The following is a 15,090-nucleotide window of genomic DNA, read 5'->3' on the forward strand; positions in this document are numbered from 1 at the left end:
TCACCAACACTTTTTTTTTGTTTGTATTCTTAATAGCTACCATCCTGACTGGAGTGAGATGGTATCTTAGAGTAGTTTTGATTTGCATTTCTCTAATTACAAGAGATGTTGAACACTTTTTCATATATTTGTTGACCAAATGTGAATCTTCTTCTGAGAAGTGTCTGTTCAGCTCCTTAGCTCATTTATTGATTGGGTTTTTTTGTTGTTGTTGTTGGTGGTGGTTTTTTTTTTTTTTTTTTTTTTTTTTTGGTGTTAAAGTTTTTGAGTTCTTTATATATCCTGGAGATTAGGGCTCTATCTGACATGTGTGTGTGGCAAAAATTTGCTCCCAAAATGTAAGCTCTCTATTCATCTCATTGATTGTTTCTTTTGCTGACAAGAAGCTTTTCAGTTTGAGTTCATTCCATTTATTAATTCTTAATTTTGCTTCTTGCACTTTAGGAGTCTTATTAGGGAAATCAGGGCCTAATCCAACATGACGAAGATTTGGGCCTACTTTTTCCTATATTAGGTGCAGGTCTCTGGACTAAATCCTAGGTCCTTGATCCACTTTGAGTTGAGTTTTGTGCAGGGTGAGAGACAGGGGTTTAGTTTCATTTGGCTGCATGTGGATTTCCAGTTTTCCCAGCACCTTTTGTTAAAGAGGCTATCTTTTCTCCCCTATATGTTTTTACTGCCTTTGTCTAGTATGAGCTAACCGTATTTATGTGGGTTTTTCTCTGTGTCTTCTATTCTCTACCAACCATTGGTCTGTATGTCTATTTTGGTGCCAATACCATGCTGCTTTTGTTACTATAGCTTTGAAGTATAGCTTAAAGTCTGGTATAGCAATGCCTCCTGCTTCACTCTTCCTGCTAAGGATTGCTTTAGCTATTCTGAGTCTCTTATTTTTCCAAATGAATTTCATGATGGCTTTTTCTATAAGAAAATAGAATTTGTAAGTGGATTGTTTTGGTTTGTGACTGATAGGATTATTTTGGATTATATTGTTACCTTTGATTCATCTTTGTGAACATTTAAAAAATCCTACCTATAACACTTCTACAAAAGCTTCATCATTGGTGGTTTTGTCCCTCAACATTTTCTAAATTTGGAGGTAATTTCAATTAGAACACCAAGGTAGATGGAGGAACATAGGGAAGTGTGCCTCTTCACAGAGTTGCTTGAACAAGACATATTTCATAAACTCTGCTCATCTGTTTAAGGGTCTTATTGTGAAATGAATATATAAATAATACATATTTAGCTAATTAAAAGGGAATAACTCAATAAATAAGTTATATTTCTTCTGAAGCAAAAGCGCATTTTCTTGAGGAAAATTGATATTAAACTTCTCAAATATTCTGAGAATGGTTCTGGGGCAGCCAGCCATTATTAATAATAGAAATTATTTCCCCTTATTATTCTATAAGCACACTACTTTAGGAACATAATACAATTAAGCAATGAGAGGAGAGAGTAACTAAGGGAGCCTGCTGATTTTCTTTTGCACATTCATAGTTCATACCTGTTCAGGTTGTTTATATTTTAATCAACCTGGAGGGAGTTGAACAAGAGAACTGGGAAGGAGGAGGAAGGTGCGTTGATATAGCCCCAGTATGTCAGTGATTTATTCACAACATCCCAGAAATTATGGCTCCTGCTGCCCACAAGAAACTGGGGTCCGAGGTGGGCCCCAGGCCAGGATGTCCAACTCATCCTGTTCCCAGGGTCCCAGGTGGTCACACCCAGTGTTTAAATTTCACTATTCTAAGTATATCAAAGGCTGAAATAAATAAGATTTCTGTTTTTACAGTTTTCTCTTATATTTCTTTTGTTGTGTCACACTGTCCTCATTGGGGGAGGGGAGAGCTTTCTTTGTGGTTGTGATGGGAATATCTGAGGTCTTGTGATGAGATCCACAGGGAACCTGCCCAGACGCAGGGGGACGCAGCAGGCAGAGGCCTGCGCAGGCTGTGCGGTACTGGCCGGGGGTGCTGCTTGCTGTTCCAGGGGCTGCCTCGGTGGGCACCGCGTGAGCTTGGCCAGAGCTCTGGACGGTGCCTTTCCTTCTCCCTGTCCTGTGTGTGTGGGGAGAGAAACTGTCCTCTTGAAGCTGGGTCACTTTGTTAAAGCACAGCTTTGTGGGTACTTCTCTCTTCAGCACAGTGCCCAGCGAATGAAGTCCGGACAGAATCTTCTGGAGTGATCCTCAGCCCAGGGTACCCAGGCAACTACTTCAACTCCCAGACATGCTCCTGGAGCATTAAGGTGGAGCCCAACTTTAACATCACCATCTTTGTGGACACGTTCCAAAGCGAGAAGCAGTTTGATGCCCTGGAAGTATTTGATGGTAAGATTCCTCAGTCTTTGCACAGCAGCGATTCATTCGTTCACACACCTACCTAGTGGATCCTCCTCAGTTACATCACATCTTCCCCAAACTAATCAAACCACAGCGGCCACTCAGATTGTGAGTTCCAGCAACCTGGGGGCCTCAGTCTCCCCACGCTTTACTTTAATGTGGGGATTTACAGCAGGTGATCACAGGCAGCCTTTCCCAGGTGTTAATGATTCACTAGGTATGTTAGGAAAATTAACAAGTCTTGGGTATTTTAATAACTGGGAATGACAGTTTTACTAGAAATGCACAAAAACAGAGGCTCACAGAGACTTCCAGCTGGTAAAGCAAGAGTCTGTAATGTTTACAGTTTTTAAAAGAATAAAATAGTTAGCTAAACACATGCTAATACTGTATTCAGCAAAAAAAAAAAAAAAAAAAAAAACTTGTGATTTTTATACAATTCTAATGATCATTTAGCTTAATGGTGCACATGGTTGAATTGTCAAATTGAAATGAAGCCGCTGTTGATAATCCTCTTTGTGCAAATAGAAGAATCACCATGCCCAGGTGGTCGACCAGGATATGGTAATGTCTGAACATAATAATGGCTTTCTCATGTTTTGACAGATTGGTTATTGAGTTCAATTACACCATGATTCAGTGAGAAGAGTGCTCCGCTCTTGTGGTTTGTATACATCTCACTGATTCGATGAGCCACCATAGTCAGTTGCTGGTGTGGATAGACCCACGTGAACCAGTTTGTGTGTTTCTGAAGACTAACCACTAAACTGGAAATCAAACTCCCATGTTATGTGTAGAAACAGGGGACCGGAGAGCACCAGGGGCCAGGAGGGTGTTTGTGTTTGTTTTGAGGTGTACATCCACACACGCACTTGAAGACTTTCCCCTCAGTCTGTAAGAGGAAGGCAATGTATGCAAGTGCAGAATTAGTGCTGGTTAGACCCAGGAGGGAGGCAGGTTGGTGTAATGCTGAGGCCCATCAGGTGTCCCAGGGGTGCACACAAGGGTCGCAGCTCCCTACTGCTGTGAGTCTACATGTGTACACACGCAGGTTCCTATACATGCCACATGTCCTTAAACACAGGTACATATTATTGTCAATTTATACTTGCTCTTTTATTTCACATTAGTTGAATTGGAATGTAGCTGAAGGTACTTTTATGTGTTTTAATTTCAGAAGAAAAATTCTTATCAATAATTTAAGCTCTAATTACTTGCAATTTGATTTCCCAAAATACAGACAGACCAAGCCCATCATAAACAATAAGCAAAGTAGACCATAGAGACGATGTCATAGCAGTTACTGTCAAAATTATCAAGGATCTATGACTGTATTGTTCTACTCTCAAAGATTTTTCTATAAAGTGAAATGTCAGAGTTTTATATGAATAACATTTTTTAAGCAATGGCATTTTTGCTGCAGTAAATGTCATGTACATCTCCTTTTAGGTTAGACAGAGACTCTTTTATTGTCTGAGTGGACAGAAAACACGTTGAATATACTGATTTTAAATTTTATGAGCCCAGGAGTGACTCAGTTGTGAAAGTCCCACAATTTTTAAAAATAGGATTTTAACCTTTGTAGAACTTGGTTGAGAAAAGTGTCAGAATAAAGATTGCAGGTGCCTGATGATTGCTTGCTGTGTCCATCCTGGATGAATACTTGCTTGTGTCCATCCTGGTGACCATAAATGACAGTGTCCCTTTGTTCTGGTGGCTGCTTCTGCACAGGCTAGTTGGGTGTGTGCTTTTAAAGAAGAGTCCTAGAAAGCCTGCTGCAGCCTAGGAAGAACACATGGGAAGTGGGGAGGGATTTGATGTGGATTAACAGCTCCTGAAGCTCACCGTCTGCCACTGAAATGACATTTTAAAATTCCCTGTGTTCAGGTTAGTTAATTTCTGAATGGCATTTTATTTCAGAATGTTGTACACTATCTCCTTAAACAACCACCAGCCAGCCTGCATGCAGCAGGGCGCTCTGTCTTGTTCGGGTCTGAAGCACAGGCTTCCTCCCGAAGTGTCTTCCAGGACGCCCCGATGGTCTCTGGCAGGAAGGAGTGTGCTATTGCTGAGCAGAGCCCTTCCTTGGCTGCTGGCACTAGTTCTGCATGTGCTTATTTGGGCCTTAAGAAGGTGCCACCGACCGGGTGTTGCAAACAACAGAAATTACCTCTCAGAGCCCTGGAGGCTGGAAGTGCCAGGTCAAGTGGGGAAGAGGCTGGTTTCTCTGAGGCCTCTCTCTGGCTTGTGGGCGGCATCTCTCTGTGAGTTCGTCTACCTCTTGTCTGGGTCCTTGTGAGGGCACCAGTCAGATTGGATCAGGGCCCACCCTGAGAACTCAGTTCCAATTACCTGTTTTTAAAGCCTGTACGTCGAGTGCAGTCACTTTCTGAGGTGCTGGGAACAGGACTTGAACATGTGATTGGGGTGAGCACGATTGAGCCCCGAAGAGAAATGGTCCAGCTGGGCCAGGTGCCGTGGCGCATGCCCATAATCCCAGCGGCTCAGGAGGCTGTGAGGCAGGAGGATCATGGGTTCAAAGCCAGCCTCAGCAACTTATGGAGACCTTGAGCAACCTAGAAAACCTACAGTGAAGCTGCGACTTCTCATCACCTTCCTGCATGAATAAAGTCTCTGTGTGTGACTCTCGCAGACAGGTGTCCATCAGCCTGTTGACACGGGCATCATAGATTGCAATGAGCGGGTTCTCCCTTTCCATTGCGCGGTTCCTGAGTGAGCCGGGGGCGTGAAGAGAAGGCAGCAGAGCTTTGGGAGCTGGTGCTGGGGTCTCAGGCCCCCCGAGGAGAGTGTGGCTTCCATCTCCACAGGCACCTCTCCCGTCAGAGCGCCCATCTCCCCGCTAAGCCCGATGCTAGCTGGCTTGCACTCGCTCTCCTTAACTGTGTACTTAAAATTAACTAACATTTCACGTATTTGGGGGGGGGGGCATTTTCAAATATATAAAAAGATGCAACTTTTTTATTTCTTGTATATCCATTCATCATCTATCATCTATCCATTATCTATCAGAATTTCTTTTGTTTGTACTGGGAATTGAGCCCAGGGGTACTCTACCACTGAGATACATCCTTAGTCCTTTTTTGACTTTTATTTTGAGGCAGGGTCTCACTAAATTGCTAAAGACCTTAATAAGTTGAGGCTGGCCTCGAACTTGCAATCCTCCTTCCTTAACCTCCAGAGTTGCTGGGATTGCCAGTGTGGGCCATCTATCTACCACCCACCTATTTCTCTATCTGGCTCCTTCTATCCATCTTCCATCATCCACACACAGACACACACTCACACACCACACTAACCTCTATAGATTGTGTGATTTTGTACTTTTACACAGATGCAAAAAATATTTATCTGCAAGTGAATATTCTTAGACATAAATATACCATTCTTAGAATTACCTATGCTGATAACATGTACATCAACTTTATCAGTTTTAGCTGCTGTATGATTTAATTTCTTTTTATGACATTTTCAATATCCTCTCTTAAAATTCTAAACTCTTAGTTGGGATCCAAGGATTATCATGAGAAGTGATGTTGGAATATGCATTTGTGTTATATGAATAACTTGTGCACTTCTGCTAGATACATAGAAATAAAATTAAATCCCCAATCTCCCTGGATATTGCCAAATTGCTCCTCACAGTGATTGTTCTAGCTTAGCCCTCACTAGTGCTGCAGGAGGGTTTCCAGTTTCTCATATCCATACACACTGTACATACTAATACTAACAAAAATCAAAATCACTTCCAATTCTCCAGTTGCTGCTGTCTCATCGACACCTTTCATTGAGGTACTGTGTCTTTATTAACATAAACATCTTTTTTCCTAGGTGGTCCTATTTTCATTAGGGAATTCTTACTGATGTTATTATTTGGGATTCTTATCTCACTTTGAAAATCAATAGCCACACATTGTCCGCATAGACACCAGTTTAATCAAGGGCCTAAAGTAGCCTGTACTTGGTGGAATGTGCTACTCCACACCTCAGCTCTGTGTTCGTTCCCTCCAGGGCCGTCTGGGCAGAGCCCTCTGTTAGTGGTCTTGAGTGGGAACCATACAGAGCCAACAAATTTCACCAGCAGGAGCAACCAGTTGTACCTGCGCTGGTCCACCGACCACGCGACCAGCAAGAAGGGATTCCGGATTCGCTACACAGGTGGGTAAATGGCTCGGACTTGGTGATGAGTGTAGCAAAGTGATCTCCATTAAACTGAAAAACTGGACTGAGACTCCACTAATAATCTGATTTCTGACCATTAATAATGAACTGCAAAAGAAAGCATGACGGGAAATTCCTCAAAGTGGTTTCTCCAAGCCACATTGGCAATTTGTTTAAAATTTATTATGAAAATGATTAGTCATTGAATTACATGTTGAAGGCAGCAAAGATATTTCTCAAAAGTTGAAATAGTATAATCGAAACTGACATTAGAATGTGTTTAAACATTCGGGGAACAAACAGGATGTTATTGCATTGCTATAAATTGTGAAATAATAATAATCTTTTACTAGTGAACGTGTCATTTGACCTATGCATATTTGTCTTCACATATGATACACCCATGTGTGTGCTTGTGTGCCACACCCACATGTGTGTCTAAGAAGTGTTTCATGTAAGCCTTTCCTTAACAGTGTGAATTGTCTTGCCTGTCCTTTATATACTTTAATCATTCTGTCAGTAATTATGTGTATTTATTAAATTAATTGGTTAATCAATAAATAATCATATTGGCCAATACATTTAGGGAATATCAAATCCTGTGCACAATCCTTAATCTGCTTTGACCACACCAGTGCTTGTACTGCCCTACAGAAGCAACTGGGAGAGTATCTAAATTCCTGAGGACACGAAAGTTACTAGGCACAAACATCTAGATCCTTCACGGTACCTCAGCCACCAGTGCCTGTGGTCACCTGTGAGATGCACCTGGAGAGCTGCTGGGCTGCTGTTAAGTGCCCAGTGTCCAGGCACAGGTCCCACTGTGGCAGCTCCCATCTCAGGGTGAGGATCCCCCACAGGGCACAGGAAGGAGGCTAGAAGGGAAGGGTCCTGGCTCCCTGGCTGGGGACCTCCTAATGCCTAAGGGGCAGCAAACCTGCAGCAGGCTCAACTGGCCTGGAGCTCAGGTGGTCTTCCTGGGAACGTGTAGTGAAATGCACACAAACTGTGGTTACAAAGTCTGGAGCAGTGGTTGCGTTTGCCTCCGTCAGAACCTTTGTCTGAAGAACAGACGAATCATCAGGCTCTCAAGCCTTGAATACACATCCTTTGTGCACAGATGGTCAGTGCAGGAATCACTGTGAATGGAATCGATCTTGTTCTAACACCCTTAGGAGGGGATTTTCACTCATTGAACAAGAGGGTCCTCTTATCCCCTGCATTAGGAGAAGGTGGCTGTAAGGTTGCACTTCCAGCCCTTGGACCTGTGCCTGTTAGAGCCAAATGCATGTGAGGGGTGAAACACACGGAATGCACAGAGCTTTGCACGCCTTAGAGGTTCCAGGAACTCTGCTAAATGTTAGCCCCCAGTAATTTTCAAGAAGGGATTAAATTAAAGTGTCCCTGAAACATCTAGATGTGGTCTCAGGAGCCCCAGCCCTGTAATATGGCCATGTGACCATGCATCCTGTCCCCAGCCTGCGTTTGCCTTACAGAGGTGAGCTGTCAGTCATTTGGCCACAAGCACAGTACGACTGATCACCTGGGTAGGAAACCAGGACGAAAGCCCCAGAGAGCCTGGTGGTAGAGGAAGAGTCACAGGAGGGCAGCCCCCAGAACACAGTTAGACCATCACTGCAAATCGCATCCTTGGCAGGCTGGGCGAAGCCCTCCACGCTGCTGACCCCCAACAGCCTCATGTTCCCACGTCCCTTCAAGGTGTCCCACTCTTCACTCATGTCTGACCTGGGAGCAGGCCTGCGGTCAGGCAGTCTCCCTGTTTTCCTTCCCTTTTTCACCACCCGGTGACTCTGGAGGTCAGTGGTCAGAGTGCCCGGTGCTTCTCTGAACCAAAGACTCTGGTTCACCCAAAGTAAGAGCTCAGCCTAAACCAGCTGGAAATGGGAGCTGCATGGGTGGTGGAGCAGGGGGCGGAGGGTCCACAGGGGCCATGGAGGATTCCCACAGTGGCCAGCGGGTTTCCTCAACCAAACCAGGCTGTTGTAAAGACTTGAAATGTCCCACGGCAGACCCAGTTAGGAACAGTTGTCTGGGATGCCTCTTGTGGAAGCATGGCTGACCACCAGGGCCAGATGCTCACTGCGCTCCTGGGCAGGCCCTGATGGCCCTCTGACCATTTCTAAGGAAGGTTGTGAGGTGATGTTCAGACACCTCCAGGGATGCGGGCCTTTAAAACCTCTGCCTCCAAAGCAGCCGGGAGCCTCCAGCACACGTATTCCATGTTCCTGTCCTTAGTTATTCCTGGGTCCCTGGGGCCTGCTGCCCAGAACTCACCAGGGCCAGATGGCCACAGGTCTGAACCTGAACTCAGAACCAGGGACAAGCTCTTGACTCTAGATTTTGGGGATGCTTTTTAGAAGCACTTCATGTATTGGTGTGCATTGCCCATTTTTTTAAAAACTGGAGATATTTCCTCTGTATCGCTTTGGCCAAGGGAGATGGTGCCGTCAGAGCTAGTGTGTGACTGACTTACCTGTGTTTGCATGCCCTCAGCCCCTTACTGCAGCCTGACCTCCACGCTGAAGAATGGCGGTGTTTTAAACAGGACCTCGGGAGCTGTTGGAAGCAAAGTGCATTACTTTTGCAAGCCTGGATATCGAATGGTTGGCCACAGCAATGCAACCTGCAGGCGTAACCCGGCTGGCATGTATCAGTGGGATGCCCTCATGCCCCTCTGCCAGGGTAAGGAACGTGCTTGCCTCCCCAACCTTGAGGTCTGTCCATGTTCTGTTTTAATCATGCTCTAAACGTGAGTGGAGCATTAGCTGGGCTACGAGGTGAGGAGACACTGAAGGTTGCCTTCTAGCAGCAAACATGCAGCTTGGCACTTGCCAGGCAGATGCCCGGTGCTCCAGGAGGCGTGGCTTAGCACAACAGCCTGAATTCAGAGAATGAACACTCTGGATTCTGAGCAGTTATTTAATCCTCACTTCATTGTGAAATAGAAGAATGTGTCGTCCCATTAAGATTCACAATAAATTTTCTTGACCACTGTATTAGTTAAAGTAGTCTATTACTGAAAACCCTTCTCCTTGTTTTAAGTTTAAATGCTCCTTTGAGTTGTCAGCTTTATTTTTGATTCTCTTTGGGCCACTTAAATCTAGGGCTTGCTAACATTGATTTCAGTATTTCATGCTTCTTGGATTTTTTTTTTTCATTTTGTCTATCATATGCATAAAAACCAAGTTTTCAAAGAATTTTACTTTTGATGGAAGGCTTTGAAGTAATGAAATTTTCATAGCTTCTTCTTACAAGGTTCACATTCCTAATGAAATAGATTAGCCTTTGAGAGCTGGTCCTGGCCCATTCTGGGTTCCATGGGCTCCCTGGGTCTCTTCCACGTGAAATGGTGGAATTCCTGGCACTGCTCTGTGACAGTGACAGATGTGTATGGCTCCTGTATGTGTGACCCATGGAAAGTGACCAGATGCTTAGCTGTGTTATTTAGGGTTTACATCCAGAAATTCTTTTTTAATATAATATAAGCATAAATATAGACTCAGGAAGTTTGTCTCATTGGGAATGATGCTTTTTTTTTCTTTAAAAAAGCACTTTTTATTTTGGAAGAAGGTCCACTTCTTATCAGCTTTAAATATTTTATGACTCTCTGCCATGGAATCCATTGCTGACAATGTGGGTGCCTGGTGGTCTGTAACCTGTTGGCACTGGGAACAGAGTGCCAGGGGAAAAGTAATGACCCCAACAGCAGCATGGACTCCAAAGAGGGATTGTAGAAGACCCCCAGGATCAAGTCCTGCAGGGCTGTGGCAACCTGAGCCCAGATACGTGTGCTCAGGGTGGAGCCCAGAGGTTCTGCAGGGGCTTGCACTGGGCGAGGAGTGCCCTGAAAGGTGGCCAGCGGGAGTCTGCCTTCCCGACAGGGAGGAGCTCTGGGGCTCTGGAGATTGTGGGCAAGATGGGATGCGGCTGGCTTCTCCATGAGAAGGAGGAACCCAGGATGGCCGGAGGCTTGCTGGTGGGCTTCCACCCCGTCCACCTGCCTAGAGCTACTCAGTGTGGAGTTCATGGCTGGGAACAGGCATGGGCTGGCACCAAGCCCTCTGGAGTTCTTAGTCGGGGGCAAGATCCAGTGGCTGTGAGCCACGCATCTCCGCTGTGCTGAGCACTGCCCAGAAGCACTGGCCTCCAGGTTGGGACCAGTCACATAGCGCCTGCTGAAAGGAAGTGAGGATGTTGCCCCTCAGATGGCTCCTTGAAGATCCACGGCCCGTGTGATCTGATCTTGAGGTATGGCACCTGAGAATCACCTTCCTCTGGTTTGCCATGCTTTCACATAAACAGGAAGTCAATGTGATTTGTTCTCTTCATAAATTTTCATCTTTAAGACCTGGAGGGACCTTAAAAACCATCCAGTTCCACTTAATCTACCTGTTTAAATGGAAGGGCATGAAGTTAACAGGCATGCTGATGGTCAGTGTGGTTCTGAAATCCCATCCTGCCCTCTGGGCAGGTTTCAGTCAAGTTGCAGGCAGCAGGTACCATCTGGAGTGGTCCATGTCATGGGCACTTCAGTTTAGTCACCGCATGAGTCTTTCAGATCCTCCCTTAGATGTGTACAATTTGTGGAAGTAGCATGTTACCTGTGGTAATATAAAAAATATTTTATCATGTATGATATAATGTTTAAAGCACAAAAAAGTAGAATAAAAATCAGAATTTTTGGATCGTTTTAATTATGTAGTGTAATTAAGCATATTTTTTTCTTTTAAAAAATAAAATTAAAATTTTAAGTAGTAAAACTGATTGCCTGGTCAGGTGAACATCATTAAGGAGTTTGTAATATGTAAATAGAATAGAGTTAGGTAGCATACTTTGCTCCTTCATGGAATGGGCATGTGGAAGGCTTGCCTGAAGAGTCCTCAGACTTGATCTAAGTTTAACCTGAAGGGTCAGCTTGCCGTTGCTGCAGTACGCACTGAAGGGAGAGCTATCTGTGCTGTGTTAGGCACTTGCCTTCCTGAGATGGCTGCAGAAGGCAGACTTCCGCATGCATGGACTGAAACCTGATTCAGTTGTAGGGAAGGTGTGGCTGTTTTCATTTCAGTCTTATCCCTGGTTAGACACTGCAGCTCCTCAGGCTCTGAAGGCCCCCTGGGAGCAAGCCTTGTGGCACCTCACTTCAGTGTGCTGGTGAGCTCGGAGACAGGCGTGAAACGTGGGGTATCTGAGCTCGACTTGGCAGTCATGTTGGAGGCAGGGTGTCATGGAAGCCCTCAGATGCACATTCTGGAGACTTTCAGGTTCTGCTCACTGGTTGGTGAATCTGTGAAGGTGCCAGGAAGACAATCACATCTGCATTTCCGAGAGGTAGAGCCCCTGTGGCATGGGGGGCGGTGGCATGACTGGATCGAATCCTCCCTGGAAATCAGGGTTTCCAGAAAGCTATGAATGTGTGTTTGAGGGATATGAAGACGTGAGCAGATACACGGAAGGTAGGTTTAGCAAGAAAGTGGATAAAGGAAGGACTCGGGAAATGGTGTCCACAGACCCTTACGGTAGCACAGAGAGGTCAGGGGAGGGAGAGCTGGGTACCTGTGGCCTTTCTCCTGAGGCCCTAGAGAGCCTGGTTCAGCTCTGAGACCATGGGGCAACAATCAGGCTTCCACACATGTGTCCGTTCCATGAGCTGTGCTCCCCGCGGGAGCTCCTGGGCAGCGGCTCCTGGGGGGTCTGATGCACAGAGACCCCGGAGTTCTTTAAACCCTCAGAAAGGAGAGGCAGCTTAAATTAGTTTAATGTACCCAGCATCTTTTTTCTTAAAGATTCTGATCTAGTGCCAGAATCTGTTTTGTTCTCTTCTGTCTTCACTGACAATTTTTGGCAGAGGACTTGGAGAAGCCAGAATTTTGTGAGCCAGCTGTTCACGTTTGGAGCTGGAGGCCAGATGTGAGGGTCACAGCTGCTCAGCCCTGCCCCCCCTCCCTGTTTCCTGCCATTCAAGTTCTTCATTAATGGTAGCTGTTTCCATTAGGCTTGTGATGGGGCCCATGAGGCTCCTGCTGCAGAAGTTGGGGGTGGTGAGCTCAGGGTGCAGAGCTGGGGCAGTGCTTCCTCCAGAGAATCCTGGAGACTTGAAGTTAGCTTGCAGATCAAACGGGCTGGCCACTGGTCATCAGGCCAGGTCCATTTATTGGTTTCAGAGAACTCCAGGATGTTTTTCTCACTTTGTTGACCTTTTAAGTTATTGCTTTCAGCAAAGCCGCCTTGGTTTCTGTCCTCCTCTGCAAAGCCAGGCATATCTCCTGTCCTGCAGGCTTCATTTCCTGCCTTGAAGCAAGAGACTCTGCCAAGCAGCTATTTCATTATCAGTGCACTAATCTCATTCATCTAGAGGAGGAGGCTGAACTGGAACTGAAATGTCTGCATTATCTCAAGGATGCAGTTAAACGGGGGCATCGCAGCGCACGCTTTCAAGCTGCCCCTGGTGAAGACAGAGCGATTCCCGAGTAGCTATTTATTTTGAAGCTCTGCTTCTCAGAACCCTGAATAAGCCGGAGCTTCAGCTTGGCATTGCCTCGGTCTATTGTTTATTTATGCTTTGCTGGTGTTTCTGCAGGCAATGAGGGGTAAGAAAAATGATCTGTCTCAGAAAAGTACACGTAGAGCTTCTGTTTTAAAGTCAGACCTTTAAGATAGACAGGGAAAAGCATTCTCTGCTAACACACCCTGTTTTGAAGGATATGGGGGAGCTGAAGAGATGGTGGACAGAGACGTGATTCACGTGGGTCTGCTTGCATATCTCTTTAATCTTTATAGTCTCAGTGTCCAAGGATGACCTTTAACCAGGAAGTACAATGACAAGTTGCCTGAGACGAAGTTTGAACCCAGGCCTCTGAGTTATCTCTATGATACCTTGATAATAAAAATGTTATTATCAAGTGCTAGGAGACTGTGTCTGAGTCCTGGGATAAAGGAAGTATTTTGTAAGTCTTACATATGCTTCTTGTGAGTGCACCCATCATAGGTGATTATGACTTTAGCCTTATTTTCATATACACATTCATTTGTCTCTGTGAAATTGTCCATCTTCTGTGTCTTCATAATATCTCAATATTTCTGGTACTTTAGATTTAAATATGAATTCAATTAATAGAAATTTCTAAATGTCAGATCCCATGGTGTGTGTGTGGGGGGGTGTGTATTCATGTGTGTGCGCATGTATGCGTGTGTGTGCGCATGTATGCGTGTGTGCGCGTGTGTATGCGTGTGTGTGCGTGTATACAGACAGGGTGTAGGCATTACGTCACTCATGCTCTAAATGACCAGGATGTGAATCCACATAGTCCCTGGAGCCCAAACTTGCTAAATCCCATTAATCATATTATGAAGTGAGGTTTATCCTACTTACCCTTGATCAAATCAACCTTTCTCGTTATTATGGGATTTGAGTTGAATAGATGGTCATGGGAATGGCAATCCTGACTCACAATGTTGGGATGGACCCTTCCCACCCAGCACTGCCGGACCGTGCCCTGCACAGGGGCCTTGCTTCTCCCAGGTTTTACTTTTCTGCCTGTCAGTGGAGAGGCCAATAATACCCCACCCGTTTTGCTTGAAGGATTAAATGAAAGTGTTGGCATGAAACCCTTATAAAAGCACCAGGTAAAAATAGGTGCCTGGTACAAAGAACTCTGACCCTACACAGGGGCGTTGGCAAGGGCTTCCAGGGTGTGCTTGTTACTTGCTGCCAGGTAGCACATTGTCAAATGTCTAAAGTCGATGATATTTATGTCACTAAGCTGGTGACGGGTTTCCCCTCTTGCTCATGATAACTGAAGTCAGGGATTGGCAAGCTTTTCCTTGAAGGGGTCACATAGTAAACATTTCAGTCTTTGTGGGTCACGTGTAGTCAACAACAAAATCTTGTTTTTTAAGTTTTTCACAGTTGTTTTAAAATGCAGAAGTCATTTTGAGCTTGTCAGCTGTATGAAGTTGCAGGCTGACCTCTGTGGACCCTGACATGAAGGCTGTGGCTTGGATCAGCTCAGGGTGCCCAGCGCGGCTCAGCGGGTGTCGATGCCTCCTACAGTGTGCAGATCCTAGCTCAGACATCTTACTGCAGGTGAAATTTTCCTCGACCATGAGCTAAAACCCAGCATGCTCATTCATTAAATTAAATAATGCGTTTCCTCCACCCACACTTAGCCCACACCGTGTTTCACAAAGCTTCCTGCTTCTGAATGGATCTGAAATGTGGTTAGTGGTTAAAGCAGCAGTGAGCAGAAGAATGCATAAGGCATAATTTTACATAATACCAGGGGTTCTGGACAAAGAACCATGGGAGTATGCAAAGTAATAAATTCCCAAAGAGACTCAGGTGCCCGAGGGAAAGAGTGGCTATAGGAAAATAGATCAGCCCTGTCCCATGGATCAAAGCAAACTCCCATGATGTGGGCTTAGTGCTTAACATGGAGAAGCAACATGATGTGGCATGTTCAAGTGTCTCAAAAGCAGGGGATGGGACCTTGAGCCTGTCTTCTACTTCTGGAGAGGAGGGCAAGGAGCTGCGTGGGCAGGGATCA

At 45.3% G+C, this 15,090-nt stretch overlaps 1 protein-coding gene across 2 annotated transcripts in view; it reads left to right on the top strand.

Moving 5' to 3' along the window:
• Csmd1 (CUB and Sushi multiple domains 1) overlaps positions 1–15,090 on the top strand; it is a 1,167,250-nt gene that overhangs the window by 1,051,644 nt on the left and 100,516 nt on the right. For both annotated transcript variants that reach the window (XM_058580132.1, XM_058580135.1), the window contains exons 45-47: positions 2,147–2,335; positions 6,377–6,523; positions 9,041–9,229. In XM_058580132.1, the coding sequence (XP_058436115.1) occupies positions 2,147–2,335; positions 6,377–6,523; positions 9,041–9,229 (525 nt within the window). The remainder of the gene's footprint in view (positions 1–2,146; positions 2,336–6,376; positions 6,524–9,040; positions 9,230–15,090) is intronic.

The sequence above is a fragment of the Marmota monax genome, unplaced genomic scaffold, assembly GCF_021218885.2.
Source record: "Marmota monax isolate L192 unplaced genomic scaffold, Marmota_monax_Labrador192_F-V1.1 WCK01_AAM20220418_F8-fsc00195, whole genome shotgun sequence".
Lineage (NCBI taxonomy): Eukaryota > Metazoa > Chordata > Mammalia > Rodentia > Sciuridae > Marmota > Marmota monax.